General features: G+C 51.3%; 2 protein-coding genes across 9 annotated transcripts in view; both read left to right on the top strand.

The window, feature by feature from the left end:
- The window catches only part of HSD17B14 (hydroxysteroid 17-beta dehydrogenase 14), a 21,945-nt gene extending 11,813 nt beyond the window's left edge, over window positions 1-10,132 (top strand). For both annotated transcript variants that reach the window (XM_081515329.1, XM_081515330.1), the window contains 4 exons: window positions 8,947-9,051; window positions 9,408-9,475; window positions 9,576-9,672; window positions 9,763-10,132. In XM_081515329.1, the coding sequence (XP_081371455.1) occupies window positions 8,947-9,051; window positions 9,408-9,475; window positions 9,576-9,672; window positions 9,763-9,936 (444 nt within the window). In that variant the 3' untranslated portion in view covers window positions 9,937-10,132. The remainder of the gene's footprint in view (window positions 1-8,946; window positions 9,052-9,407; window positions 9,476-9,575; window positions 9,673-9,762) is intronic.
- A 1,785-nt stretch (window positions 10,133-11,917) lies between these two features.
- On the top strand, window positions 11,918-24,757 carry BCAT2 (branched chain amino acid transaminase 2). Of its 7 annotated transcripts, none has more exons than XM_081515333.1 (11): window positions 11,918-12,097; window positions 15,371-15,445; window positions 15,689-15,969; window positions 19,668-19,778; window positions 19,874-19,993; window positions 20,141-20,304; window positions 22,674-22,816; window positions 22,980-23,065; window positions 23,250-23,390; window positions 23,464-23,538; window positions 24,341-24,757. In XM_081515333.1, exons 3-11 carry the CDS (start codon window positions 15,787-15,789, stop codon window positions 24,377-24,379), a joined length of 1,062 nt encoding a protein of 353 aa, XP_081371459.1. In that variant the 5' UTR covers window positions 11,918-12,097; window positions 15,371-15,445; window positions 15,689-15,786; the 3' UTR covers window positions 24,380-24,757. The 7 variants fall into 7 exon arrangements, with proteins under 7 accessions (XP_081371459.1, XP_081371457.1, XP_081371461.1 ...); XM_081515331.1 differs by having other exon boundaries at window positions 15,766-15,969; XM_081515334.1 differs by lacking the exon at window positions 11,918-12,097 and adding an exon at window positions 12,222-12,294.
- Window positions 24,758-27,354: the final 2,597 nt, after the last annotated feature.

The following is a 27,354-nucleotide window of genomic DNA, read 5'->3' on the forward strand; positions in this document are numbered from 1 at the left end:
CCGGAGGAGGTGATGTTGGAGGCCACCAGTCTGGTGAATTTGGTGAGAAACGGTCTGATTCTGTATGCATTGTAATGGTGGACTTGTAAAGATTTCCTTATGGTTGACTAGATGTGGGGGCAGATTTGCCAAAGAAAGGAGCGGTGGAGTTTGGTTTTGATTCATCTGTTTCCCTCACCCCCATCCCCAGTGATTGGCAGAAATGTGTGGCCATCCACTGCCCTGGGGAAGCTGGGGGAGAAGTAGACCGCCTGGGGGACTGTTGAATGAGAGATGCTAACCAGATGCCCTCGTGGGAGCTCTGCGTCTAGGGCAGAGGTTGAGGCCTGGAGACATCAGTTTGGAGCCCACCAGTCCAAGGCTAAAGGAGCTCAGAAAAAAAAAAAAAAACCTATAAACTGGAACTTCCCTGGTGGTCCAGTGGCTAAGACTCCACACCTCCAATATAGGTGGCCCACATTCCATCCTTCATCAGGGAACTAGATCCCACAGGCCCCAACTAAAAAATATCCCACATGACACAACTAAGACCCAGCACAGCCAAATAAATAAATACTAAAAAAAAAAAAAACAATATAATCAGAGGGCGGAGGCCCACTCTGTGGGTCAGGGGTCACCTGTGTGGGGGTGCTCAAATGCTACCCAGATCTTGTCAGAGATTCAGGTGAAATATCCCCAGGGAAACTGGATAATCTGTTGCTCAACCAGTCAGCCTTGGCTCCTGTTCCCAATTTCTGTTCAGCTCCTAAGATTGGTGCTTAGCTCAGCTGGTGAAGAATCCGCCTGAAATGCAGGAGACACCGGTTTGATTCCTGGGTTGGGAAGATCCCCTGGAGAAGGGATAGGCTACCCACTCCAGTATTCATGGGCTTCCCTGGTGGTTCAGACCGGTAAAGAATCTGCCTGCAACACAGGAGACGTGGGTTCGATCCCTGGGTTGGAAAGATTCCCTGGAGGAGGGCATGGCAACCCACTCCAGTATTCTTGCCTGAAGAATCCCCATGGACAGAGGAGCCTGGCAGGCTACAGCCCATGGGGTCACAGAGAGTCGGGCATGACTGAGTGGCTAAGCACAGCCAGAATTCCCTCACAGTCCAGTGGTTAGGACTCTGTGATTTCATCGTTGAGGGTGTGGGGTTAATCCTCGGTCTGGGAACTAAGACCCTGAGAGCAGTGGGGCATGGCATAATAATAATAACACTAAGAGGGAGATTAGCACCTCTGCACAGTAAGACAGGCATAAATCACAGCCCCTAAAGGATATGTGTGTGTATATATATATATATATATATTTTTTAATTGAATTGAATTTTTTTTTTGGCTATGCTGGGTCTTTTTTGTGCTCAGGCTTTTCTCTAGTTGTGGAGAGTGGGGACGGCTCTGTACATGTTGTGTGTGGGGCCTCTCACTGCGGTGGCTTCTCCTGTTGCTGAGCACGGACTCCAGGTTCCTCGGGCTTCAGTAGTTGCAGCATGGAGGCTTAATTGCTCCACAGCATGGGGGATCTTCCCGGAGCAGGGACTGAACCTGTGTCTTCTGCACTAGGAGGGGGATTCTTTACCACTGAGCCCCACCAGGGAAGCCCTATATATTTTGTTCTTTCCTCTCCCTCCCTCATTAGCAATCAGCATTTTAAAAAAAAGAGAAAGAGAGAGAAATTTCTCCTAAACAACCAGTTTTCTGGTTTCTCCTGGAAATTTGGCCAACTGGACCCACGGGGAGGCCACTCCCTAGACGTGGCCTGACTCTCCACTGTACCCCAGTCCCAAGTTCTCCCTCCTGGGTCTCCTTCTCCTGACTCTTACCTGTGAAGGGCGGGTGCGGAAATCTCTGAGGGTCTAGATCTGGTGTCTGCCTGCCCGGGTTCTCTGTCACTCCTTGTTTGTAACATTGGGCAAGTTACTCAGTCTCTCTGCATCTAGGTTTTCTCATCTGTAGTAGGAACCTGAATAGCGTTAGCTAATTCACAGAGTTGTCCTGAGAATTGAATATGATTAAATACCCACAAAGCCCATAGAACATGCTTGGCACACAGTTTACTCTCTGCAAGCTTTCATTGTTATTGTGAAGCTTGTTTCATTCTATTTCTCACGGCTACTGAGTCCGCAGTCTCTGATATACATACTGGGCAAATGAAGCCTGGAAGGAGTAGAAGGGAAAGGTTAACGCTTGAGCTGAACTTTGGAAGCGAAGGAAGTAGAGAAATAGGACATTTTGCTTGCCAAAAGAGTAGCAAAGGCCCTGGGGGCAGAAACCACCCAGGTGGATTTTAAGACCAAGAAATTCTCCATCTCCATTTGCCTTTAGCAATTGTAAATATTTTGCAAGGTAAATGTATTTTATTTTATTTATTTTGGGCCACATTGTGTGCCTTGTGGAACTTTCCTGACCGGGAGTCTTAACCACTGATCTTCAAGGAAGTCCAATTATATCAGAAACATGTTGTTAAGCTTGTTGTATCCATTGCCTTCTACCATCCCCTACCTGGACATATATAATTTCATTAGTATGAACTTCATGAATACTACCAATGGATTAGGACATTTATTTATTTTTATTTTGACATAACTTAAGACTTTTAGAATATTTCCCGGATAGTACAGAGAATTCCTGTATATCCAGACTCCCTGTTGTTAACACTTTTCTTTTTTAAACCACATTTGCTACATCTTTCTATCTCTGTATTTGGGAAAGTTGCAATCTATTTTGAGGGCTTCCCACATGGGGCAGGTGGTAAAGAATCCACTTGCCAACGCAGGAGATACAAGAGACTCGGGTTCGACCTCCAGGTTGGGAAGATTCCCTGGAGAAGGAAATCGTATCTCACTCCAGTATTCTTGCCTGGAGAATTCCATGGACAGAGGAGCCTGGCGAGCTACAGTCTATAGGGTCACAGAGACATAACTGAGCCCGCATGTATACGTATGACGTCTCTTTACCCATAGTGCTTTGGAGGGTATTTCCTAAAATCAAAAGAATATTCTTTTGAGAAATCACAGTAAGACTAACATTGATACCATGGTCTTAGCTAATCTTGACACTTTCTTATGCAGATACTTAGAATTCTTATCATCACAGTTTCGTGGCCACACCTGTGTTAGTTGGGGCTCCCCCAGAAGCAGAGCCTAGGTGGGGATTGAAGGCCAGGGTGGATGGAAAGCGATCCTGTGAATTGCTGTCTTCAGCCTGGGGAGTAGTTGTCAGGGAGCCAATGAAGGGCATCACCAGGCAAGTTACCACCAGCACAAGTGGGGGCCACTACTCCCTGGGGACACTCTGGGAGTCACGGAGAAACATGAACCCCAGAGTCACCCCCCACTCCCAAGAGGCAAAGGAAAGCCAAATACTGTTTTCATTTAAAAATACATTTAGGGAATTCCCTGGCGGTGCAGTGGTTAGGACTCAGTGCTTTCGCTGACAAGAGCCCGGGTTCAGTCCCTGGTCAGGGAACTAAAACTCCCACAAGAGGCTTGGGGTGGCAAAAAAAAAAAAAAAAAAAATGCAAGACTAACAATGAAAAATTTGACTTCACGTTAAAAATTAAAATTAAGACTTTTTTACATGACCAAATTACTATTAGATCTCCTAAGAAAATGAACAGTAATTTCTTAATACCATTTAATGCCCAAGCCCTATTGAAATTCACCTAGTTGTTCCCAAATGTCTTATTATTAATACAGTTGATTTGTTCACACCAAGCTCCAAAGTCTGCCCGTTGCATCTGGTTTTTCAGAGGGCAGAGACTTTTGTCTGCTTGTTCTTGCCTCTATCCAAGTGCCTATTGCAAAGAAATTTGTCGACATGCGTAAGTTGCTGCCCTTGCCGCCATTGTCATTATAACCGTCACCACCATGACTGCCACTGCCATCACCGTCATCATTAACCTCATCGTAGCCATCGTCACCATGATGGCCACCTTCACCTTCATCATCGTTTTAGTCACCATCACCATCATTTCCATCACCACCGTCACCAACATCATCATCATTAACCATCATTATCATGACCATCGTCATCATCATTGCCATCATCCTCCCACCGTCATCATTATTACCTTCACCACCATCATCATCATCACCACCAGCATTCCTTGCAAGCCCTTTATTTATTTTTAAAAATATTTATCTGTTTATTTGGCAGTGCTGAGTCTTAGTTGTGGCACGGGGGATGTAGTTCCCTGACCGGGGATTGAACCCACGCCCCCTGCATTAGGAGCTTGGAGTCTTAGCCACTGGACCACCAGGCAAGCACCCCCTTATAAGCTCTATAAATATTGATCCTTGAGACCCCAGCCCAGGCCTCCTGAGTCAGAATCTCTGGGTCTTCGGCCTCCCTGGCAAATTCTGATGCAAAGTTAGCCATTCCCCAGGTTTGAGAAAACACCAGAGGAGGTTGGGATATTTATATAGTTAAGGAAAGGGGATGTTGTCAGGAGGGCGTTCACGGAAGGTGTTTGAGCACTGGAGTGTCCGTTGTAAGCGCTCGCAGCCGGATTAGTTCTTAGAGACCCATCCATTCATTTATCTATTTATTCATCAAAGACTGAGTGAGCGTTTGTAGGTGCTGGGGGGTGCACCACGTGGTCTTTGCCCTTGTGGAGTTTATAGTCACAGGGCAGCCAAGTGTTACTAAATAAACAAGAGATGAGTTTATATGAATGAATGTGTTCTGGAGGTCACGGTAGGCTTCCTGGAGGAAATGAAAGATGAGAGATGTTAACTCGGGGAGCGGTGGGGGAGATTGGTGTCTGAAGGGGAGGGAGTCAGGCCGTTAAGAGTCTGGTGGGTCCTTACTGGAGGTACACAGAGGTGCAGACGTTCCTGGTAGGCTGTGCAGAGGCCTGGCCCTGAGAGAGAATTAGGAGCCCAGACACATTCTAGAACATTCCACAGTGCACTTGCATTTGCTTCTGGCTGCCTCCCCATGCAACTTGAGCTCCATGAGGGCAGAAATCTCTCCCAGTCTTGTTTCCTGCAGTATCCCCAGCTTTTACCCCGTTACCCGGCACATAGTAGGTCCTCACAAAATGTTGGTTGAATGAATTAATGAGCAAGGGAATCGTAGAAATTCAAGAGTGCCTTGGTGATGGGTCTGTTGAGGACCCAAGGCTGAGGGAAGGGGGTGGTGCAGGAAGGGGTTGAGGGGCACATACGTGGGGCCTGGGGGGCCCTGTTGAGGCATCTGGACTTTTTTGTTTTTAATTTTTCAGCCATGCTGAGTGGCACGTGGGATCTTAGTTTCTTGCCCAGGGATAGAACCCGCGCCTCCTGCATTTGGAAGCGTGGAGACTTAACCACTGAACTGCCAGAGAAATCCCTGAGGCATCTGGTCTTCACCCAAGAGCAGCAGGGAGGCATCGGAGGCATTTGAGCAAGAAGGTGATGTGCGTGCTACGTCGCTTCAGTCCTGTCTGACTCTTTGCTAACCTATGGACTGTAGCTCACCAGTCTCCTCTGTCCATGGGACTCTCCAGGCAAGAATACTGGAGGGGGTAACCATGCCCCTCCTCCAGGAGATCTTCCCGATCCAGGGATCGAATTCATGTCTCTTGCGACTCCTGCATCGGCAGGCAGGTTGCTTACTACTAGTGCCACCCGGGGAAGATGATGTTAGCCCATGAATGCTAAGATCGTTAGTAGTAACAGACCACTCTGGCTCTTGTATGAGGAAGAAATCAGAGGGCAGAGTGGGGTGGGAACTGACATCAGGAGGCGGTTGCATTTGCGCACATGAGAAGAGGTGGCTTTCACAGCCTCACGCAATCTGACCCCTGTTGCTCCTCTGATCTCACCTCCCTCCACAGTGGCCTTGTTGCTGCCAAACACTCCCTACCTGATCTTGCCTCAGGGCCTCTGCACTCTGTGTTCTTGCTGCCTGGCATGGTTTTCTCTAAGAGATGCCCATAGCTCACACCTGGACTCAAAATGCTCAAATCTGGGCTTTCCCTGGCCATCCAGTGATTAGCACTCTGTGCTTCCACTGTAGGGGGCACAGGTTCGATCCCTGAGTCAGGAAGATGCCCTGGAGAAGGAAATGGCAACCCACTCCAATATTCTTGCCTGGAGAATCCCATGGACAGAGGCGACTGGAGGCTTACAGTCCATGGGGTCTCAAAGAGTTGGACACGACTGAAACTATTGAGCATACACACACTTTCCCAAAGCCCTCCCTCGGCCACCCTGTTTGAAACTGCACCCAGCCCAACACTCCCATTCTCCCTTATCCTGCTCTCCTTCTGGTTTCGTGTCCCCGGTCACGCTCTTTATTTGTTGTCTAGTCACTCAGTTGTGTCCAACTCTTGCGACCCCATGGACTGTAGCCCACCAGGCTCCTCTGTCCATGGGATTTCCCAGGCAAGAATACTGGAGTGGGTTGCCATTTCCTTCTCCAGGGGATCTTCCCGACCCAGGGATCAAACCCGAGTCTTCTGCTTTGACAGGCAGATTCTTTACCACTGAGCCACCTGGGAAGCGCAAACACACTCTAGAACATTCCACAGTGCACTTGCATTTGTTTCTGGCTGCCTCCCCACGCAACTTGAGCTCCATGAGGGCAGAAATCTCTCCTAGTCTTGTTTCCTACAGTATCCCCAGCTTTTACCCCATTACCCAGCACATAGTAGGTCCTCATGAAATGTTGGTTGAATGAATTAGTGAGCGAGGGAATTGTAGAGATTTAAGGGCGCCTTGGTGATGGGTCTGTTGCGAACCCAAGGGGGGGTCTCCTGAAGGCCCTCCCAGATCTTCTGAGACTCTGGTTTGAGAGGCTGAGTGGGAGTGGACCTCACGTCAGAGACTGGGGACCATGGATGGGGGCAGGTTTGGGGGACCCAACACTTAAGTTTTGCCCTTGAGACACAGAGATGGAAATGCCCGCAGGTGGCAGGTCAGGAACTCCACAAGGAGGCTCCGAGGGAGACTTAGGAGATGCCCATGGAAACCCAGGAAAGTGGGGCTCCCATGGCAGAGCAGGTAGGGCAAGAAGCAGACCCAGGAACCCCAACATTTAGGGGAAATGGAGTCAGGCCAGGGTGAGGCTACAGGGTGTCCACTGAGTGAGCCAGGCTCTCTCGGGTTGGGTTGTCCGAAGGGAGGGAGGGAGGCGCAGAGGTCAGGCTGATAAGAGACTAGCAGGTCCTTGATGTAGCCACACAGAGGCGTAGGTGACCTTGGCGGGAGGGGTGGGGGAGGATGCCAGCCAAGGAGTGCATGTGAGAGTTGGACAGGGGCCACAGGAGTGCGGGACAAATATTTATTGAACGCTAGCTGTGTGCCCAGTGCTGAGATGAGGTGGCAAATAAACGTGGCTCAGCTCCCACAAACCTCACCTTTCCAGGGTGGGGGAGAGGAAGGAGTTAATTGGTTGGGGACCCAGGGATAGGCAGGTTGCAGTTTTAAATAGAATGGTAGGGACTTCCCTGGTGGTGCAGTGGTTAAGACTCCGTGCTTCCTCCGTAGGGGTGTTGGTTCAATCCCTTGTTGGGGAACTAAGATCTGAGGCGCTGCCAAAAAAGAAAGTCACAGTGTGTTGAATGTCTGTGTGAACGGTCACTTGGGATTAATAAACCAAATTCCTACAGAGCTGGACACTTAGCCATCCTTTAAAAAAAACATGATGTTTTAAATAGAATGGTCAGGGAAACCTCACTGAGGAGGTGACATTTGCACTGAAGTTGCTGAGGGGATAGGATTGTCCCCTTTCAGCCCTGAATTGAATGCCCCATGCCCTCAGAGACCCTTCAGTTCTGGGCAAACTGGGGAGAGTTGGTCACCCTAGGAGTAAGTCACATGCTATATCAGGAAAAAAGTTCCAGGCAGAGAGAATAGCAAGTGCAAAGGCCCTGAGGTTGGAACACTTGGGGGAATATCTGAAGATACAGCACTGAGGATGGGGCAGAGGCTGTTTTGTGAGGGAGTGGAGGTCTGCAAGAGCTGGTGGGGTGATCCGGAGGGGGAACTAGTTTAGCTTCCCATTCTGAGTATCCCTTGGGGGGAGCCACCTTGTACCCATTAATCAATCTTTAGTGATAGGAATGGGCCTTGCCCAAGGCGAGTGAGGGGAGGAATAGAATTGGAATTTACTCAAGGTCAAGCGTGACTGAAGAGCAGAGAGACAGGCTGGGGTGAAGAGAAAAGGAAAGGGAGAGAGAGTTGCGAGTTAGTTTAGGGACCTCCAGGTGGCCAGGGGGTTGCAGGGTTGGCAGAGTAGGGAGTTCATGTCGTGAAGGTCTCCCATGTCACATTTTGACCACAGAGTTTTCCCTGAAACTCAGAGAAACTATCTTCCCCTTCATGGATAAAAGGGAATCCTCCCGTTTTTTTGGTAAAATATGCAGCCATCTTGGTCTATCTTTCATTTTCCTATCTTATAATGGACAGGAGTCTGAGTCATACATAAAGACCTGGAGAGAGAGGCACAGGGACCCTGAGAGAGGGGGTCAGGGACACAGAAGGGGGAGGCAGAGACGGAGAGAGAAGGGGCAGACAGTAGAGGAGACAGAAGGATCCTTTCCAGGACTTCTCTGGTAGTCCAGTGGCTTAGAATCTTCCCGCCAGTGCAGGGGACACACATTTGAATCCCGGTCCAGGAAGATCCCACATGCCTCGGGGCACCTAAGCCGGTGCACCACAGGAGAAGCCCGCAACTAGAGGCTACTGAAGAGTAGGCCCCGCTCTCCTCAACTAGAGAAAGCCTGCGTGCAGCAACGAAGACACAGCACAGCCAAAAAGAAAGAAAGAAAAATTCCTTTTAGACAAAGATGGACTCCTCTGATACTCAGAGACTGTGGGCCAAACCACAGAAGGTGCTCTGGAGCCCTGGCTGCTGTCCACACAAGCCACCCAGATCCACTAGTGAGCACACCAGGGAGATGGCCAGGAGGCATTTCAGCGGGGCCGGGGGAGATCCAGGGGCTTGGGCGGCTTACTCCGCTTTCTGTCTCCCCAGCTCGCCCTCCCTCACCTGCGCAAGAGCCGGGGGAATGTCATCAACATCTCCAGCCTGGTCGGGGCGATTGGGCAATCCCAAGCAGTTCCCTACGTAGCCACCAAGGTACACCGCCGAGATACCCTGCCCCTTCTTTAGAGTGTCTCAGCCCTGAGGCACAGCCACCTGGTCTTCCAGGAAACAGAGCCTGGTGCAGCCGGCTGAAACCTGCAGGGAGAGCGTGACTTCCCTCTCCCAATGCCCCTGCTTGACGCCCCCTGGTTGGGTGCATGAGTTCTAGGTCGCTCAGTTGTGTCCGACTCTTTGGGACCCGGTAGACAATAGCCCACCAGGCTCCTCAGGCCATGGGATTCTCCAGGAAAGAATACTGGAGTGGGTTGCCATGCCCTCCTTCAGGGATGGGAAGAGAAGGAACCTCATCTCCTCCGGTCTGAACTTTCTCTGTGCCCCGTCTTCTGCAGGGGGCAGTGACAGCCATGACCAAAGCCTTGGCCCTGGATGAGAGTCAATATGGTGTCCGTGTCAACTGGTGAGCAGCTTCACGTGGGTTGAGAGCCTCTTGGGGAAGTGAGCCCAAGGGGCAGTGTGTGCATTGGACTCCCCTGACCCCCTCTCCTCCCCCACCCCAGCATCTCCCCTGGAAACATCTGGACCCCTCTGTGGGAAGAGCTGGCGGCCTCAACACCTGACCCCACTGCTACAATCCGAGAGGGTACACTGGCCCAGGTAGGAGTGGGGGCCGGGTCGAGGTGGTGTGGGGGTGGAGGTCAGGTGGGAGCTCCTCCTGACTCTCCTTTCCCCCTTGTCTCTCCCCAGCCCCTGGGCCGCATGGGCCAGCCATCTGAGGTGGCGGCTGCTGCTGTGTTCTTGGCCTCCGAAGCCAGCTTCTGCACGGGGACTGAGCTGCTCGTGACCGGGGGTGCGGAACTGGGGTATGGGCGCAAGGCAGGCCAGGCCACCCCGGCGGAGGCCCCCACCACCCCTTCCTGATCCCCCACATTTCCACCTGGGCCTCCCTGACGAGGGTTCTCCCACCCCAAACTTAGTCTCCCAAATTCCAGTTTCCACCCGCTGCCTCTCAGGTGCAGCACTCCACCCACCCCAGCCCCGACTGTAGACATTCAGCCCACTCACCAATGTGCCAAACCGCCCCACAGTTTCCCATAAAAGCACTTTGCAACCAGGAGGAGGAGGGCATCATTGCCTTTATTTCCGGTCCTTTATGAGTCCTACCATGCCAAGACCCAGTCCCCCGACCCCGCCCCACCCAGCTCCCACGCATTCCCACGGGTGGCTTGGACCCGAGGGACTACAACTCCCGACAGGACTTGCGGCAGGAGACTGCAGCCCCGGGCTCTTGGGAAAAGTACTGCAGGTCGGCTTCACCGGCGAGCTAATTAAAAAGGCCCGCAAGGGAGAGTCAATTAAGCTCTAATTAGGAGATAATGGAGGGGGTTAAGCAAACAGGCCTCCACTTTATTCTTGCCCCTTAGGGAAAAGGAGCTTTGACCTCGCTTGCAGCGGAGTACAGCATCAAAAATAATGAGGGAAGAGAAAGCTAGGGGGTTGACACTCCCGGGTCAGAAGGAGAAAGGGCTGGGATCTGGACTCCAGGGTTTGAGGAGGAGGAAACGGCGGTGTGGACTCCCCGGCTGGGAGGGAGCGGAGTCTGGCCGCCCCGCGAGATGGGGCGAGGGGCCCCATCGGGGTAAGTCCCCGGGTGCGGAGGTGGGGCTGCATCGCTGCTGCGGGATTGGCCGAGGGTGTGTGCGGCAATCGCTGATTGGCTGCGGCGGAGGCGGGGAGCTGGGGCGCCTCACCCTTACGGCTCCAGGCTAGGTGGTTGGCAGGGGAGGAGGACTGGGCAGGTGGGAAGGAAAACAAGGAGACACTCTGCGGGGAAGGACTCAGAATTTGACTGCCCGGGCCTGTGGCTTTTCGTACTGGGGAAACAGAATTTGGGAGCAAAATGTCTCAGGGTAGAATTACGCAGACACAGTGACCTAAGGAGCGGAGTTTGAGGATACAACAGGAACAGTAGTTTGGTGTCACAGTAACCTGGATGCAGGAGATGGGGGAACTTTGACCACGGAAGATTTGGGGGGGGGGGTGCGCGCACGGTGACCTCGGGGCACGATATAGGGAACACTGAAACAGGTTTGAATTGCTAGCGATTAGAGAGATCCTGAGGGGCTCTAGGGCTTCCCAAGTGGCTCAGTGGGTAAATAATCCGCCTGCAATGCAGGGAAAGCGGGTTCGATCCCTGCTGAGTCGGGAAGGAGGACGGCATGGCAACCCACTCCATTATTCTTGCCAGGAAAATCCCACGGACAGAGTCGGACACAACTGAAGCGACTGAGCATGCACGCACTCAGCAGGGACTGTAATCGACTGTCTGCCTCTGGGGGTCATGAAATTGGGGAGACAGTCTTGAAGGGGCGTAACCAGGGAATCCTGCCTAGAGGCTGCTCACTGAAGTTCATTGATGAACTGGGGGACTGAACATTTTCAGGCGCCCCTGATGAAAAGGGCTGGAAGGAGGCATGGTGAACCCTGTGTGTTTATCTCTTTAAAAAGTTACCAAGAGTACACGTATATCTTCTCGTTGGAAAGGAAACCTATATTCAAACAGGGAAGTATCCGGACAGAGTGAAGCTTCCCCTTCATCCCTATCTGCCACTCTCTTCAGAGTCCTTTCCCTTCAAAGGTGTATTCTTACATAACATCTGCGCCCACCGACCTTAATTGCGTGGTTTTTCTTTTCACCAAGAATCGCGATATGTGAAGATTTCTGCTCCCCATCCCTCCCTTCTTTTCCCTTTAGCTCTCCACCACGGTACGGTATCTACTAAAATGCATTTCTGAAAACCGCAGAATGCACACTCTAGCGTCAGGGCTGGAAGGAGAGTGTGTTTCAAGTTACTCCCTTCTGCTCGCGGGGTCTAGCGCATGCGCTCTGCGGTAGGGCCCTGCTCCCCGAGGGCGCCCTGCAACTGGGAAAGCCAGGCCCGACTGGGGTGCTAGGCTGACAAACCATCCCACAGGAGGAGGCGTGAGCGGGGCGGGGCCGGAACGTCTTTAATCCCGGCCGCACCCTGGGCGGGCACAGATACCAGCCGCACGGACCATGGCTGCAGCGGCATTGAGGCAGGTGGGTTCGCGGCCCAGGGCCGGCGTCTGGGGAGCTCTTAGGGGAGGTGCACTTCCGGGTGGACCACTAGCCGGTGGCCCATCCGGTGGGGCGCCGATCCTCCCGCACTCAGGTTCCGCTGCAGGGAGCCAAGGAGGAGGGGGCCCCTTAGAAAGGAGCACGAGGCTTTAATGGGGATGAAGGGAGAGAAGTAATCGGTAGGAAGGGGGACCCAGATGGGACTTCTAGGGATGGATATATGGAAGGGGAGATGGCAAGGGGAGAAGCATGGGACTGGGGTGACGGGATGGATTAGGAGGGAAGAGAGCCTTTGGGGGCGCCAGGATAAGATTCCCAGACCCTCTAGGTGTGGGAGTAGGATGAAGGCAGAGTTCAGTTTCAGGTCTGGACTGCGACTAGGACCCAAGGCCCTATTTTCTTGGCACTAAAGATAGAGGTAGAATGTTGTGTCCTGGAACCCCTTATCTGAAACTCTGCGCCAGGGTTGAAAACAGAGTTAGTACCTCATTGTCAGCGACAGAGATTCTCCTGCTGAGAGTGGGACCCTCCATTCTTACTGATACATGTCAACAGGCAGAGCTTCGGAGAGCCTGTGATTTGAGAGAACAGGGTTTCTCAATGAGGAAGGAAACAAGAATAACTCGAAGAAGGGAATCTTTATAACCCTTGACAGCTGCAGCTTAACGTTGGGAAAAATGGTTCCTGTTAACTTTGTACCTGACTTTAAATGGGACTCTTAGCTTGATGGATAGCAGGACAGATGTTTCCTTTCTGAGTTGAGACAGAGACCAGCCTGGGCTGTGTCTGGGACAGTCTTGGCTTTACGATGACACTCCTGGGCCGTGGTGGTAGGACAGCCTTGGGCTGTGAGTGCTGGGGTCAGTGGAGATTCCATCATATTGTAGAGCCCTTCCCTGTGCATACCCCACCCCAACTCCAACCATTTCTCATTTCCCAATTCAGCCCCAGTCCTTTTTACAGCTCTAAGACTCTAAAGGCCAGCGATCATCTGAGATCTCCTTGGGGCCCAATCCCCCAATGGTTTGAGGTATCGGGTGGTGGAGCACCTTCCCTGAGGGGAGGTGAGACCCCTGCCCCTAGAAAAATATCCTGGCAGGAGGAAGGCAGCTTCTCTCAGCGTGATAGCGTCTCTGGGGCCAGTACAGATTTATAATCTCCCGGAAACAGTGCCCGGCACCTTTTCTCTGCCTGTGGTTGTGTTTTCCTGCCCCTCCTCTCTGTCTCTCCTGGATATCTCTGTCTCCAAGCATCGCTGAGGCAGCTTCTCTCCAGGTATTGGCATCGCTCTGTCTCTGCCAGTCTCTCCTCATTTCCCTGGGTCTCTCTCTCACTTTGTGCTGTCCCCTGAAGTTGGGTCTTGATCTATTTCTCTCCTTTTTCCTGTTCTCTCTCTCTTATGGCTTCAGTTTATCTTGCCTTCAGTATTTTTTTTTTCTTGATTTCTCCAGGCTTTTCCATGCCTGAATTTCCCTCCCTCGTGTGTCTTGTCTCAGTCTCTCTCTATATATGGTGGTGGTGGTGGTTTAGTCACTAAGTTGTGTCCAACTCTTGCAACCCCATGGACTGTAGCTTACCAGGCTTCTCTGTCCATGGGATATCCCAGGCAAGAATACTGGGGTGGGTTGCCATTTCCTCCTCCAGGGGATTTTCCCCTTTCTCCGTATAAAAGTGAAAGCGTTAGTTGCTCAGTCGTGTCCCACTCTTTTTAACCCCCTGGGCTGTAGTCCGCCAGGCTCCTCTGTCCATGGAATTCTCCAGGCAAGAATACTGGAGTGGGTTGCCATTCCCTTCTCTGGGGGATCTTCTCGATTCAGGGATTGAATCCAGGTCTCCTGTATTGACAGGCAGATTCTTTATCAGCTGAGCCCCTCTATGATCATATCTGATTTGACCTCTCTCGGCCTTGGATTCCTGTTCCTTAACGTCCGTGTCTTTTACTTCCTTGTCTCTTATTTTTTCTCATTCTTCCTCTTCTCTATTTTTTTCCTTTCTGCCTTCCTCTGAGGGCTGCTTTCCTGCCCACCTGGTGCCTGCCTCTGCCCTGCCGGTCCATGTTGTCTCCATACCATGGGTGTCTTGCCCCCTCCTGGCCAGTAACCCGCCCCTGGCTTGGACTGGCCACAGAGCGCCACCTAGAGGCCATGCCCAGGACCCCCACTCCGATCATACCAGAAGCTGTCTGGCCCTCATAACATCCAGGACCACTCCTCAGACTTCATGGTCTAGACTTTAGGACATTCCAAACCCACAGCCCCCGTCTCCCCATGACTCACCTACTGACCAGTGACTTCGGCCATTCACATATGTTCTCAGTTCCCTCAGCTCACAGAGCAGGAGCAGGCTAGGCTGTTCTGTCTCCGCCAAACCTCATCACAGCTGCCTTCCCACTGGGCTGAGGAAAGAGGTATCGCGAGGTCAGAGACTGTGGGGGAGAGACCATCCTGCTAGACACAGACAGACCTTCTCTCCCCCGCTGGCCTCGGGCCGGACCACAGAGGAAGTGTTCATCCGAGCAGTGTTTCCTGATGGCTGGGGTGGTCCCCAAGTGTATGTGGCTGCCCCTCAGTTCCCTACAGCCCCGGGAACCATAGGGAATTGGAATTGCTGGTGTCCAAGGTGTGGGATTGGGGCCTCAAGTAAGCTGAGCCCAGTTGATCTAATGCCTCCAAAGAGAAGGACTTGGAATTCTGGGTCTGAAGGCGGAGGGGGCTGGAGGTCTGGATCCTGAGGTGGGGGCCTGAAATCTGGGGTCTGCAATAGGAAGGGCTGGGGCCCTGGTTCCCGTGTCCTGAGGAAGCATGACCTATGGGCCCTCCACTTTTCTAATGCTTTTCAGGATTTCAGTTCCCTGGGGAGGCCTTCACTTACCTGCACACCTTCTCTTGTTGTCCTCTGTCTGATCTGGGCCCAGGGAGGGCTGGGGCCAAAGTTCCCTGGGGTAGGAGGCGCCTGTATTTGACTTTGCCCAGCTTGGAGGAAGGGATGGGAGCTGATTCAGCTCTTTATTGAGATGGCCCTTGTGGGGGCAGGGAGCGGACTTGGCCTCCTTCGGGATCTCCTGCTCCATGCCGATCAGGACAGGGGAAGGGACCTGGCCAGGGCCGCGTGCTCTGTCTGGAAGCACTGGGCCTGGGACAGAGCACGCCCGAGGAACATCCTAAGTGCAGGTTGTGGAAAAGATGGGTGCCAGGATCCCCTGCTCTCTCTATCTCCTGGTCTCATCACCTTTCTTACTTCTGTCCCCACCCCCAGATTTGGACCCCCAGATTTCTCCCTGTTCCTTGGTTTCTGTGTGGTCCCAGAAGATATGCCTCATCCAGCTTCAAGGTGACAGTGGGGATTAGGGTTTGGATCTCAAGGAAGAGGGGCTGAGGGCCTGGACCAGTGGGTCTGAGGGAGGCAAGGGCTGGGAGCTAGCTTTGGGCATCTCCAAAAGATCCAGGGTCCGAAGGTGAAGATGGGTGGCAATGGGTTAGCCTAATTGCTTGCCATCAGGCCGTGGGAAAGAGATGAAACTGCATGTCCCAGAAGCCTCTGGGACTACAGATCCCTCTTCTCTCTGGTTCTCAGCCCCAGGGGTTCCTGGGAGTTGTAGTTTTTCAGATTGGAAGCTGTGTTCAGACTCCAGGATGCCTGTCTTGTCTTAGGCTGCTGACCTGCAGCTGGAAATGACACAGGAGCCTCATAAGAAGCCTGACCCCAGCCAGCCCCTGCTGTTCGGGAAGACATTCACCGACCACATGCTGATGGTGGAATGGAAACAGGAGAAGGGCTGGGGCCAGCCCCGAATCCAGCCCTTCCAGAACCTCACTCTGCACCCGGCCTGCTCTGCTCTACACTACTCCCTGCAGGTGGCAGGGCAGCTCCCCTCCCTCCCCTGCCTCTCCCTGCATCTCTTTCATCTTGCTGGGTCTCTTGCTGGGTCTACCTCCCTGGGCTTGCTTTTTGTGTGTTTCTCACTTCTGCGCACTCCTCATCCATTTTTCTGAGGCTTGTCATGTTCCAGGCCCCATGCTGGGTGATGCTGGGTCCCCTGGGATGAGCAGACCCAGTTCCTTCACTTGAAAACCCCCACGCTTTGGTGACCACGCAGGGGGAACTGGACTCTGATGAAGGCAGCTGAGGTGTTGTGGGAGGCCAGAAGGGGAACGCCCACCCTACCTCTGATTCGACCGAAAGTGGGGTCTTTCCTGGCAAAGAGGGGAGCTGAGGCTCTTAGAGGGAGAGACGACATCGGTATAAAGACACAGTCCGAAGAAGAGCCTGGTATATTTGGGAGAGAAGGGTGGGGTTGGAGGCTACAGGGAGGCTGAGGATGTCATCAGAACCCCAGAGGAGCTGGGACCGTGTCAAGGGCACTGGGAGCCCCAGAGGGCTCTGAGCAGGTAGAGTAAGACCCCTCTCAGGCCATGTGAAGGATGAGCTGAGGTCAGAGCCGGGGGGGTTGCAAGGAGGGGATGGGGCAGAGAGATTCAGAGATACCAGGGATTGACCGGCAGGGCTAGAGAAGGGCAGGGAAGGCTGAAGACTGTGCCTGCAGGTTTAGTCAGGTGACTGTGTAGACCACGGGACCATGCCAATATGGGGACGTAGGAGGAGGAGGAGGATTGGCTTTGTGGGACTTGGTGAGGGCCCAAGAGGAGAGAGACCCAGGAGGCATTTGACCCAGTTTCCAGCTTCAAGCTATGGCTGAAAGCAAAGTCTTTTCCGAAGAAGCTTTAGCTGTTGCAAAATTTTGGAGGTACGCACTGCAGTTCTAGTAGCTGGTTGGCAGTTTGAGTAATTTTTGTCCCTTATGGAGTCGTTCTCCAACATTAGGCATGTTCCCCCCTGCCTTTTTTTTTTTTTTTCTTTTCAGAATTTTGATGGTTTTTCTTCCCACCTACTCTGGACATTTGATTCGAATGGATTAGTTCTGTGCAGACGAGACCCAGCGTGGGGAACAGATACAAAGGACAGATGGTCAGGACGTGTCCACAGAGTCCGCCCTAGGAAAGTGGCTTTTGGAGATCACCATTTATTTGGCTCTCCTTTCAGCCCAGCATGACAGGATGTCCTCCAACAGTACTTTGGAGGACAAAAGCACTTTCGGGGACCCAGTACTTTTTCTTTAGTAGAGTGAGTGCAGATGAAGGGATTGAGCATCCAAAACACATATCTTTCATGATATCTCTTACATAGGGCTTCCCAGGTGGCACAGTGGTAAAGAATCCACCAACCAATGCAGGCGACATGAGATGCGGGTTTGGTCCCTGGGTGGGGAAGATCCCCTGGAGGAGGAAATGGCAACCCACCCCAGTATTCTTGCCTGGAGAATCCCATGGACAGAGGAGGCTGGTGGGCTACAGTCCACGGGGTCACAGAGTCGACACGACCGAGTGACGAACACTTTCATTTTTCCTTCTCTTAAGGTAGCCTAGATAGTCTTGAGCAGCCCTTGAAGAGCTCTGTCCCCCTTTTCTGCTGCTGTGCAGTATTCCATCCTGAAAATGCCTCATTTAGGGGATCCCCTGTTGTTGGACACTTAGGTTGTCTCCAGTCTTGTGCTGTTATACACAGCACTGCAGTAAACCAGCAAACACTTCACTTCCTTTAAGAGCAAATCTATCTCTCCTTTCAATTTCTGAAACTGTTGGCTCAAAGGGTGTATGTGCTTGTAATTGTTGACAGGTGTTGAGTCATCAATATCTTCTATGACAGACATTGTGACAGAAGCTGTGGCAATTTCCACACTTACTAGCCAGACCTGTTTTCCCCATACTCTGGATGACCCTTGTCAAACTTAGATGTCTTGTAACCTCCTAAGTGTTTTTAAACGTAGTTCAAAGTAATTTTAATTTGCATTTTCCCCCCTGATTATGAATGGAGTTGACCATCTTTTCACAATGTAAGAGCCATTTTTAGTTCCTTCCTGTGAACTGTCCATTTTCTTGACTGATTTTTCTATTAGAGTGGGTTTCTGTATTTATTAGTGGGAGTACTTTGTGTATTAAAGATAAGTCATTTGTGATGTGAGTTGAAAGTTTCTACCTAGTTTGTTTATTTTTATTTTTATGCAGTCTTTTCTTTTTGGTTTCTGTGATTTGTCATATTTAGAACACCAGCCCCAATTCAAGATATAAAATGGTCCTCTTGTCTTTTCTTCTATTGCTTATAGAAGAAATTTCATTTAAACTTAAAAATTTTCCTGATGTGAGGTATGAGGTAGAGATTCAACTTAATTTTTTTTTCTCCCAGAAATGTATATTTGGTTGTTCAGCACCATTTGACTGAATTGATCATGTTTTTACAGTTTTTATTGAAATACAGTTGGGTTACAATATTGTGGTGGTTTCAGGTGTACAGCAAAGTGATTCAGTTATACAATAATCCAGTTTCTAGTCTCTTGCATTGTTCGATCTGTCAGTTCATTTGTCAATGTCACTTTAAGTGTTGCAGATTTATAATCTGTTTTCATATCTGATAAGGCAGCTTCCCACTCTTACCTCTTGCCCTTATTTTTAGATTTTTTTCCAAAATACTCCAATTATTTTTATTTTGCATTCTTCATTCATTCATTTATTCATTCAGTCAACAGAAACCTACTATTTGCCAAGAACTGCCCTGGACTTAGTGGAAATAGGGAGGTGGTTCCAAAGTGATATCTTTTTTTATTTATTTGTTGGTGAACATTTAAATTGCTTCCATATCTTGGTTATTGTAAATAGCACTGCTGTGGACACCGGGGTGCAGGCATCTTTTTGAATTAGTTCTGTCTGATATATGCCCAAAAGTGGGATTGTTGAATCATACAGCAACTCTATTTTTAGTTTTTGGTTTCTTTTAGGAACCTCCGTATTGTATTCCATAATGGGTGCACTAATTTATATTCCCACCAACAGTGCAGGAGGGGTCCCTTTCTCCACACCCTCTCCAGCATTTGATTATTGGTAGATATTTGAATGATAGCTATATTGATCTGTGAAGTGGGGCCTCTCTGCAGTTTTGATTTGCATTTTCCTAATAATTAGCGACATTGAGCATCTTTTCCCTATTGGCCATCTGGGTGAACACTGTATGATTTCATCCATGTTTATTAAAGTATTCCTCTAAAATACAAAAAGGCTGTTTAAAAAGATAATTTCTGGGGATTCCCTGGTGGTCCAGTGGTTAAGACTTTGAGTTCTCACTATGGAATGACCTGGGTTCAATCCCTACTCAGGGAACTAAGATCCCACAAAGCATGTGGTATGGCCAAATAAATAAATAGGTAACTTCCATGTCATCCTCATTCCTGAGAAATGGTCCCACTAACATGGAAAGGGTTTAAGCAAAGTGTGTTCCTTGCTCTGGGTCTCTGTTCTGCTTTCTCTGGCTTCTGTCCTTTGCTGTGTCCTCTCCAGGCCTGTCTGGATCTTTTCTCTCTCTTCCTCTCTATGCTCAGTGGGTTAATCTCTTCCTAAGTCGCTGTATTTTTCTGTGTCTGTATCCCTATGTATCAGCCTCTGTCTCTCCCTGGCTGGGTGAGCTGTCCCTGAACTCGGACCTCTCGCCCTGCCTGTCCCTGCAGCTCTTTGAAGGCATGAAGGCGTTCAAAGGCGGGGACCAGCGTGTGCGCCTCTTCCGACCTTGGCTCAACATGGAACGAATGCTGCGCTCGGCCCTCCGCCTCTGCCTGCCGGTGAGGGGCCCCGGCCAAAGCCCGAGGAGGGTGGGGCAGGAGGGCATGGGCGGGGCCAGGGTCGCGAGGGTCCCGACTCATCTTCATCCCGCCAGAGTTTCGACAAAATTGAGTTGCTGGAGTGCATCCGCCGGCTGGTGGAAGTGGACCAGGACTGGGTCCCTGGCAGTGCGGGTACTAGCCTCTACGTGCGGCCCGTGTTGATCGGGAACGAGGTGGGCCGGCTCCGGGGGCTGGGGAGCCATACTTGGGGAGCGGGTTGCCTTCCTGAAGGAGAAGGGCCAGGGACCCAGGCATGGGTCAGGGAAGGGGCTGGGGGCCTGGATTCCTGGGTCCCTGATGCCCCTTTCCGCCCATTGCAGCCCTCGCTAGGTGTCGGCCGCCCAACTCGAGCCCTCCTGTTCGTCATTCTCAGCCCGGTGGGCACCTACTTCCCTGGAGATGCCTTGAAAGCTGTCTCCCTCCTGGCAGATCCATCATTCATCCGGGCCTGGGTGGGTGGGGTTGGCAACTACAAGCTGGGAGGGTAAGTAGTCCCTTGCCCACCCCTCGGGTCTGGTGCACTGGGCCTCAGAGACACAGGGTGTGTCTTTGGATGTCTAGTGGAGAAACTCAGATTGGCCACCAGGGAAGTCTCTAGAAATGAATTCACACTTAGCTCACTGGTCTCTCCTCCAGGTAGCCTCCCCTGAAAACCCAACCTCCATCAGCTCCCATAATGCCCAGGGGCTCTGGCATCCACCATCCTGCCTGTGGACTTCCTGTGGATTTATCTGTCTTGCCACGGGCCTCGGCTCAACAGGGCAAGGAGGGTTAGGATGGGGATAAGGCAGAGGGCAGGTTTACGGTGTGTTGGGACAGCAAGTGTGGCCCCACCTGGGAGTTCATTCAGGTCCTTTCAAAACATATCTCGTGAGGTTTCCTGAGGGCCAACGTGAACTTCTCAATGTTCAAGCTGGTTTTAGAAAAGGCAGAGGAACCAGACATAAAATTGCCAACATCCGCTGGATCATCAAAAAAGCAAAAGAGTTCCAGAAAAACATCTATTTCTGCTATATTGACTATGCCAAAGCCTTTGACTGTGTGGATCACAATAAATGGTGGAAAATTCTGAAAGAGATGGGAATACCAGACCACCTGACCTGCCTCTTGAGAAATCTGTATGCAGGTCAGGAAGCAACAGTTAGAACTGGACTTGGAACAACAGACTGGTTCCAAATAGGAAAAGGAGTACATCAGGGCTGTATATTGTCACCCTGCTTATTTAATTTATATGCAGAGTACATCATGGGAAACTCTGGGCTGGATGAAGCACAAGCTAGAATCAAGATTGCCGGGAGAAATATCAATAACTTCAGATATGCAGATGACATCACCCTTATGGCAGAAAGCAAAGAACTAAAGAGCCTCTTGATGAAAGTGAAAGAGGAGAGTGAAAAAGTTGGCTTAAAGTTCAACATTCAGAAAACTAATATCATGTCATCTGGTCCCATCACTTCATGGCAAATAGATGGAGAAACAATGGCAGACTTTATTTTTTGGGGCTCCAAAATCACTGCAGATGGTTACTGCAGCTGTGAAATTAAAAGACACTTACTCTTTGGCAGGAAAGTTATGACCAGCCTAGACAGCATATTAAAAAGCAGAGACATTACTTTGCCAACAAAGGTCCATCTAGTCAAGGCTATGGTTTTTCCAGTAGTCATGTATGGATGTATGGATGTGAGTTGGACTATAAAGAAAGCTGAGCGCAGAAGAATTGATGCTTTTTAACTGTGGTTTTGGAGAAGACTCTTGAGAGTCCCTTGGACTGCAAGGAGATCCAACCAGTCCACCCTAAAGAGGATCAGTCCTGAGTGTTCATTGGAAGGACTGATGTTGAAGCTGAAACTTCAATTCTTTGGCCACCTGATGCGAAGAGCTGACTCATTTGAAAAGACCCTGATGCTGGAAAAGATTGAAGGTGGGAGAAGGGGACGACAGAGGATGAGATGGTTGGATGGCATCACCGACTCAATGGACATGAGTTTGAGTAAACTCCGGGACTTGGTGATGGACAGGGAGGCCTGGTGTGCTGCAGTCCAGGGGGTCGCAGAGTTGGACACGACTGAGCAACTGAACTGAACCCCTGTGTTGGGTGAAGCTGGGGACACAGATGAGCCTGATCTGGGCCCTGCCCTCCAGGGGCTCCCAGGCTGGTGGAAACCCCAGTATCCAGGGCAGCACGTGCTCTGGTGGAGATGACCAGAACATGGGAAAGTCTTCACAGAGGAGGTCCGATGGGTAGGGAGATGGTTTTCTGGATACAAAAGTGTGTATGTGAGTCGCTCAGTCGTGTCTGACTCTTCACGACCCCATGGACTGTGGCTCACCAGGCTCCTCCGTCCATGGAATGGGTCAATTTCAAATCCTGGGAATACACCAGTAGGCAGGGGGGAGGGGCAGAGTCACCAAAGTTGTCAGAGAAGAAAAATAAGTCTGGCTTTTGCAAAAGGCTTAACAAGTAGTCCCAGACCAGGCCCAGCCCTGAACACTGGACTGAAGGGCTGGGATCTTGTCCCAGAGGCAGTGGGGAGCCCTTGGGAGGCTTGTGAGCAGACAAGGTGCGAGGTCAGCTCTGGGTGAGAGATAGTGAGTGTTAAATCAGGGCAAAACAGGAAAGCATCGAGGTGGCCAGTTGATCATAAGAGCCCAGAGGAGGCTTGAAACCCAGCCTGGAGGTTCAGTAAGCCTCTCAGAGGAGGTGATGTCACAGGTAGTTTTGAAGGACCTCACAGCTGTTTGTGAGTGGGGCGGGAGCAGGATGAGCGCTGGTCTGGAAAGACTCACATCGGGCCACGTCGGGGGAAGGCTGGGGGGCCCCTTGACCTGGTCCACCATGTTGCTGTCTGCCAGGAATTACGGGCCCACCGTGTTAGTGCAGCAGGAGGCACAAAAGAAGGGCTGCGAGCAGGTCCTCTGGCTGTTCGGGCCTGACCACGAGCTCACTGAGGTGGGCACCATGAACATCTTCGTCTTCTGGACCTATGAGGACGGGGGTGAGCCCACCCATGACCAACCCCAGGCCGGGCGGAAGTGGGTGGGAGCAGAAATTCTTAGTGGCTGCAGGTCTTGGGGCTTGGCTGTGAGTGGGGTGGCTCCTAAGAGGATGGGATGGTGTGAGGTAACACGCCCCTCCCCCTTCTCTTCCACCTGACCCAGCGCTGGAACTGGTGACCCCCCCACTGGACGGCATCATCCTACCTGGAGTAGTCCGACAGAGTTTGCTGGACCTGGCCCGGACCTGGGTGAGGGCATGCTGTCTTCGGGTGGCCAGAGTGATGGGGTACTGCTGTGTCTCAGGGTTGGAGTATTGGGGGTGGTGGAGGGGACTGGGCACAATGGCATGTCTCTGTCTTTTTCACCATCCACACGGAGGGAGCAGCAAGGCAGCACGGAGGGCTCAGAGGTTATTTGTGTCTCACCCCGCAGGGTGAGTTCCGAGTGGTAGAGCGTAAGATCACCATGAAGGAGTTCCTGCGGGCGCTGAAAGACGGCCGGGTTCGAGAAGTCTTTGGTTCAGGCACCGCTTGCCAGGTCTGCCCTGTGCACCGAATCCTGTACCAAGGCAAGGTGAGGAAGGGCCGGCTTGGACCGTGAGGGAGAAGGGGGTGGGGGCCCGTCCTTACCACCCTTTCTTCCCCAGCATTTCCACATTCCCACCATGGAGAACGGGCCCGAGCTTATCCTCCGCTTCCACAAGGAACTGAAGGCGATCCAGGTGAGGTGCCCCTGCTGGGAGCTGGGCTGGATGCTCGGTTGCCCAAGAGAAGTTCCCACGAGCCTCTGAACTGAGGCTTCCCCTCCTCCACCCCACCCCCCACCATAGTCCCACCAGCTGAAAATGGCTCCTTCCATCGGCCTCTGGGCCTCCGATTGAGTTTGCTTTCCTTGAGGCCCTGTGGCCTAGAACACTTTTGGGGACTAAATGGTGCTTCTCTGTGAGCCTCGGGAGCCCCGGCTTGAGAAATTCCCTTCCCATGAGCCTCCGGGACCTGAAGCCAACCTTCTGGCCACTGAGTTCCGAGTCCCAAGGATCCCCAGGAGCCCTGGGCTATTTCGCTGGCTTGAGAAATCTTGCTGCTACCAGCCTCTCGCCTCTGCCCCGACTCTGTGGCCTAAGAACGTTTCCTATCATAAGCCTCTGGAGGTACTTTTCATTTGTCTGAACCAAGCTATCTTGCCTTTCCTGGCACAGGAACTGGAGCTCCTTTTTCTGTGAGCTTCGGTAAATTCCTGAGTATCTGGACCGAGAACTACACCTCCTGCCTATCCAGGTTTTCTCAGCTGAAGAACTTCTCCCCCGAGCCTTCAGGGCCTTACAAGAACGCCTCTTTGCAGAACTACAACTCCTTTCGGCCTCTGCGCCATCTTTGCCACGTTCGGTGGGCTTCCGGGAAGTGGACTACATTTCCCATGAGGCCCTGGGGCGTAACTTTGCCGGCACTGAGGCTAGGATGCCCCAGGGCCTGCTGGGAGTTGTAGTGTGGCTTCCTCTCACCTCCGCCTGTGTTATCTCATAGTACGGATCAAAAGCCCATGAATGGATGCTCCCGGTGTAATGCTCTGGGCTACGCTGGACCACTCCACGGACCACCGACCTGTAGCATCCAGCCACTATTGGACCTTCACCTTCGTACCAGTGACTCACCTGAAGTGCAATATGAAGTAAAAGACGGGGGAGCCGGGACGCCTGGGTCTCTGATGCCCCCACGTTACACTCCCAAAGCCATAAGGGCCTGACCCAGGCATCTTGGCCCCTAGCCCTGCCACTCAGACCTTGGGGACCCATACTCCCCACTGCTCCCTGTTGTGGGTCAGGGATACACCTTGACTCCAAATCTGCATCTCCGTTTTCAGGCCGGATCTTCTGGTGCTGCAGTTGATTTTTTTTTTTTTTCCCTAGCTGCGATTTTGAAATAAAATGCCAAAGAACAAGACATTAAGTTTCATCTTCAATGAAGCAATTCAGCGGCTCTAGCGTCTTAACCAGGAACCCCCCATGTTCAACCCATTTCATTTTCAAAGGCCCAGCAATCCAAACCCTCAAAGTCCTGGTGGTTTCTCAGATGGGGAGATTTTCCCACTTGTCACAAATTGAGCTTAGCATCTTCCCTCACTAAGCTGTGCCTCCCCCACCTCCCCATCTTGCAGGACAGCGCCACTGTACACTCCAATCACTCTGCCAGACCCCTCTGCACTGTACCCCTCACCCCAAAGCCCCTGAGTCCCCAGCCCTGTCCTCTTTCCCCAGACTCTGTCTTCTTGGCTTCAGCTCAGATCTTGTCTCCTCCCTGGACCCATGTCCTGGCCTTCAGTTTGACCTGGAAAAGGTCTTTCTATACTCAGAGCTGCCCCTGCAGGGCCAGGCATAACTGGCTACAGATCTGGATTCTAACCTTCTTCTGTTATCTGATCAGTGTGTAACCTGGGGTATGCCACCTGAGCTCTAATCCTGGGGGAAACCCTGTGGGACTATTGGGTAGACTCCATCTGTGGCCTGTCCAGCAGCCATCAGCTTTGGTACCAGGATTCTGATCTGTTGGGACAGCAGCCAACAATTGCCACACCCCTCTCATTCTCTTTTTCAATGGTTGTTCAAGGGAAGGCCATAGGCCAAGGGGATACAAGAGGAAATTTGCCTGGAGGCCTCTGGGAAGGCTGTCCTTCCTAAATTAAATGCTCCAGAAGGGCTATGTCTGCTTTTCTTTCCTCTATGTTTTGGCTTAGTTACAAGTGTGATGCTTGGAGCTGCTGCAGCCATTTCATAGCCAAGAGTGCCAGGCCTACTCTGAATATAACAGAGCACAAAGGAAGATCCTGGCTCCTCCAACGGGGAAGCCTCTGATTTCTGCATTGTTTAGTTTAAAAAAAAAAAAAAAAAAAGAACAAAAAGCCATTTAAGTCACTTTTGTCAGATGATTTATCTTTTGTTATTTGCGATTGTATTATATGTGTGTGTGTGTGTGTGTGTGTGTGAGAGAGAGAGAGAGAGAGAGAGAGACTTACAGTCAAAAACTTCTTTGCTTCTCTGGATCTTCTGTTAGCCAGAGCTGATCACATCAGGAAGAATTCCTGATTCTAGTAGCCAGGTCCCAAATGAAGACCTAGGCCAGGTTTTTATCTTAGATATGAATCCTAAGGGAATGATCAGGAAAGGGTAAGTAGCTGTCACCTTAAAAAAAAAAACCCCAAAACTCAGAATTATGTTTTATTTGGTGGACAAAACTGAGGACTTAAGCCAAAGACACAGCATCTCAGATAATAAGAGATGCTCCAAAGAGGCAAAGAGTGGGGGAGCCAGGATATATAGGAGTTTTTGCAATGAAAACTAGGTAGTCAAAACATCAAGAGATTACTGTTAATTATGGTGGTCCAGGGGTTAAGACTCTGCGCTCTCAATGCGGGGGGCCCCGGGTTCCATCCCTGATCAGGGAACTAGATCCTGCATGCTGCAATGAAGATGGAAAATCCTGTGTGCCACAACTAAGACCCAGCACAGTCAAATCAATAAATAAAAATAAACTTTAAAAAACAGATTGTGTGCGTGTTCAGTCACGTCCAACTCTTTGTGACCACATAGACTGTAGCCCGCCAGGCTCCTCTGTCCATGGGATTTCCCAGGCAAGAATACTGGAGTGGGTTGCCACTTCCTTCTCCAGGGGATCTTCCTGACCCAGGGATCAAACCCGAGTCTCCTGCCTCTCTGGCATTGGCAGGCAGATTCTTTCCTACTGAGCCGACCCACCTGGGAAGCCAAAAACAGAGATGACTGTCAATTAAAGAAAACCAAATACCTCAAGTTAAGGAATTTAGCCCTTTTCTGTGTATGGGAAGATGCAAGAGTCTGCTCCTTGAAATCATTCCTTTGCTATGCTCCTTAACTATCTAGGGTCAGTATCTTATTCTTTTCCGTCTCTGGTCTCTGAGTGCATCGTTGGGGAGAAGGGTGGCTGCAGCAGCTGACTGTTGGGTGGCAGGCAGTCTGTTTTGATCCTGAGTTCCCTCAGGGCTCACTGTCAGGGGGACTGTGATGCGATGACTTGGTGGCTGCCACATCCTTTGTTTATTGAGGTGCCAGGCAATATTTACGGGGCTTCCCAGGTAGTGCTAGTGGTAAAGAACCCACCTGCCAATACAGGAGACATAAGAGACCTGGGTTCAATCCCTGAGTCAGGAAGATCCCCTGGAGGAGGGCACGGCCACTCCAGTATTCTTGCCTGGAGAATTATATTAGGAGATAAGGCAGAAGCCCGCTCAATTTTTTTTTTTTTTTGACACACCGGGTGGCATGCAAGATCTTAGTTCTCTGACCAGGCAACAAACCTGTGCCCCTTGCAGTGGAAGGGCAGAGTCTTAACCCCTGGACCACAACTCTGTGTGTGTGTGTCTGACTGATTGCCATTGCCTTCTCCAGGGGATCTTCCCAACTCAGGGATCAAACCTGCGTCTCTTGCGTCTCCTGCATTGGCAGGCGGGTCCTTTACCACTGATACCTTTGCTTCCCTGATAGCTCAGTTGGTAAAGAAAACCGCCT

The sequence above is a fragment of the Giraffa tippelskirchi genome, chromosome 7 (genome assembly GCF_054371585.1).
Source record: "Giraffa tippelskirchi isolate mGirTip1 chromosome 7, T2T-mGirTip1v1.2.pri, whole genome shotgun sequence".
NCBI classification, from domain to species: domain Eukaryota; kingdom Metazoa; phylum Chordata; class Mammalia; order Artiodactyla; family Giraffidae; genus Giraffa; species Giraffa tippelskirchi.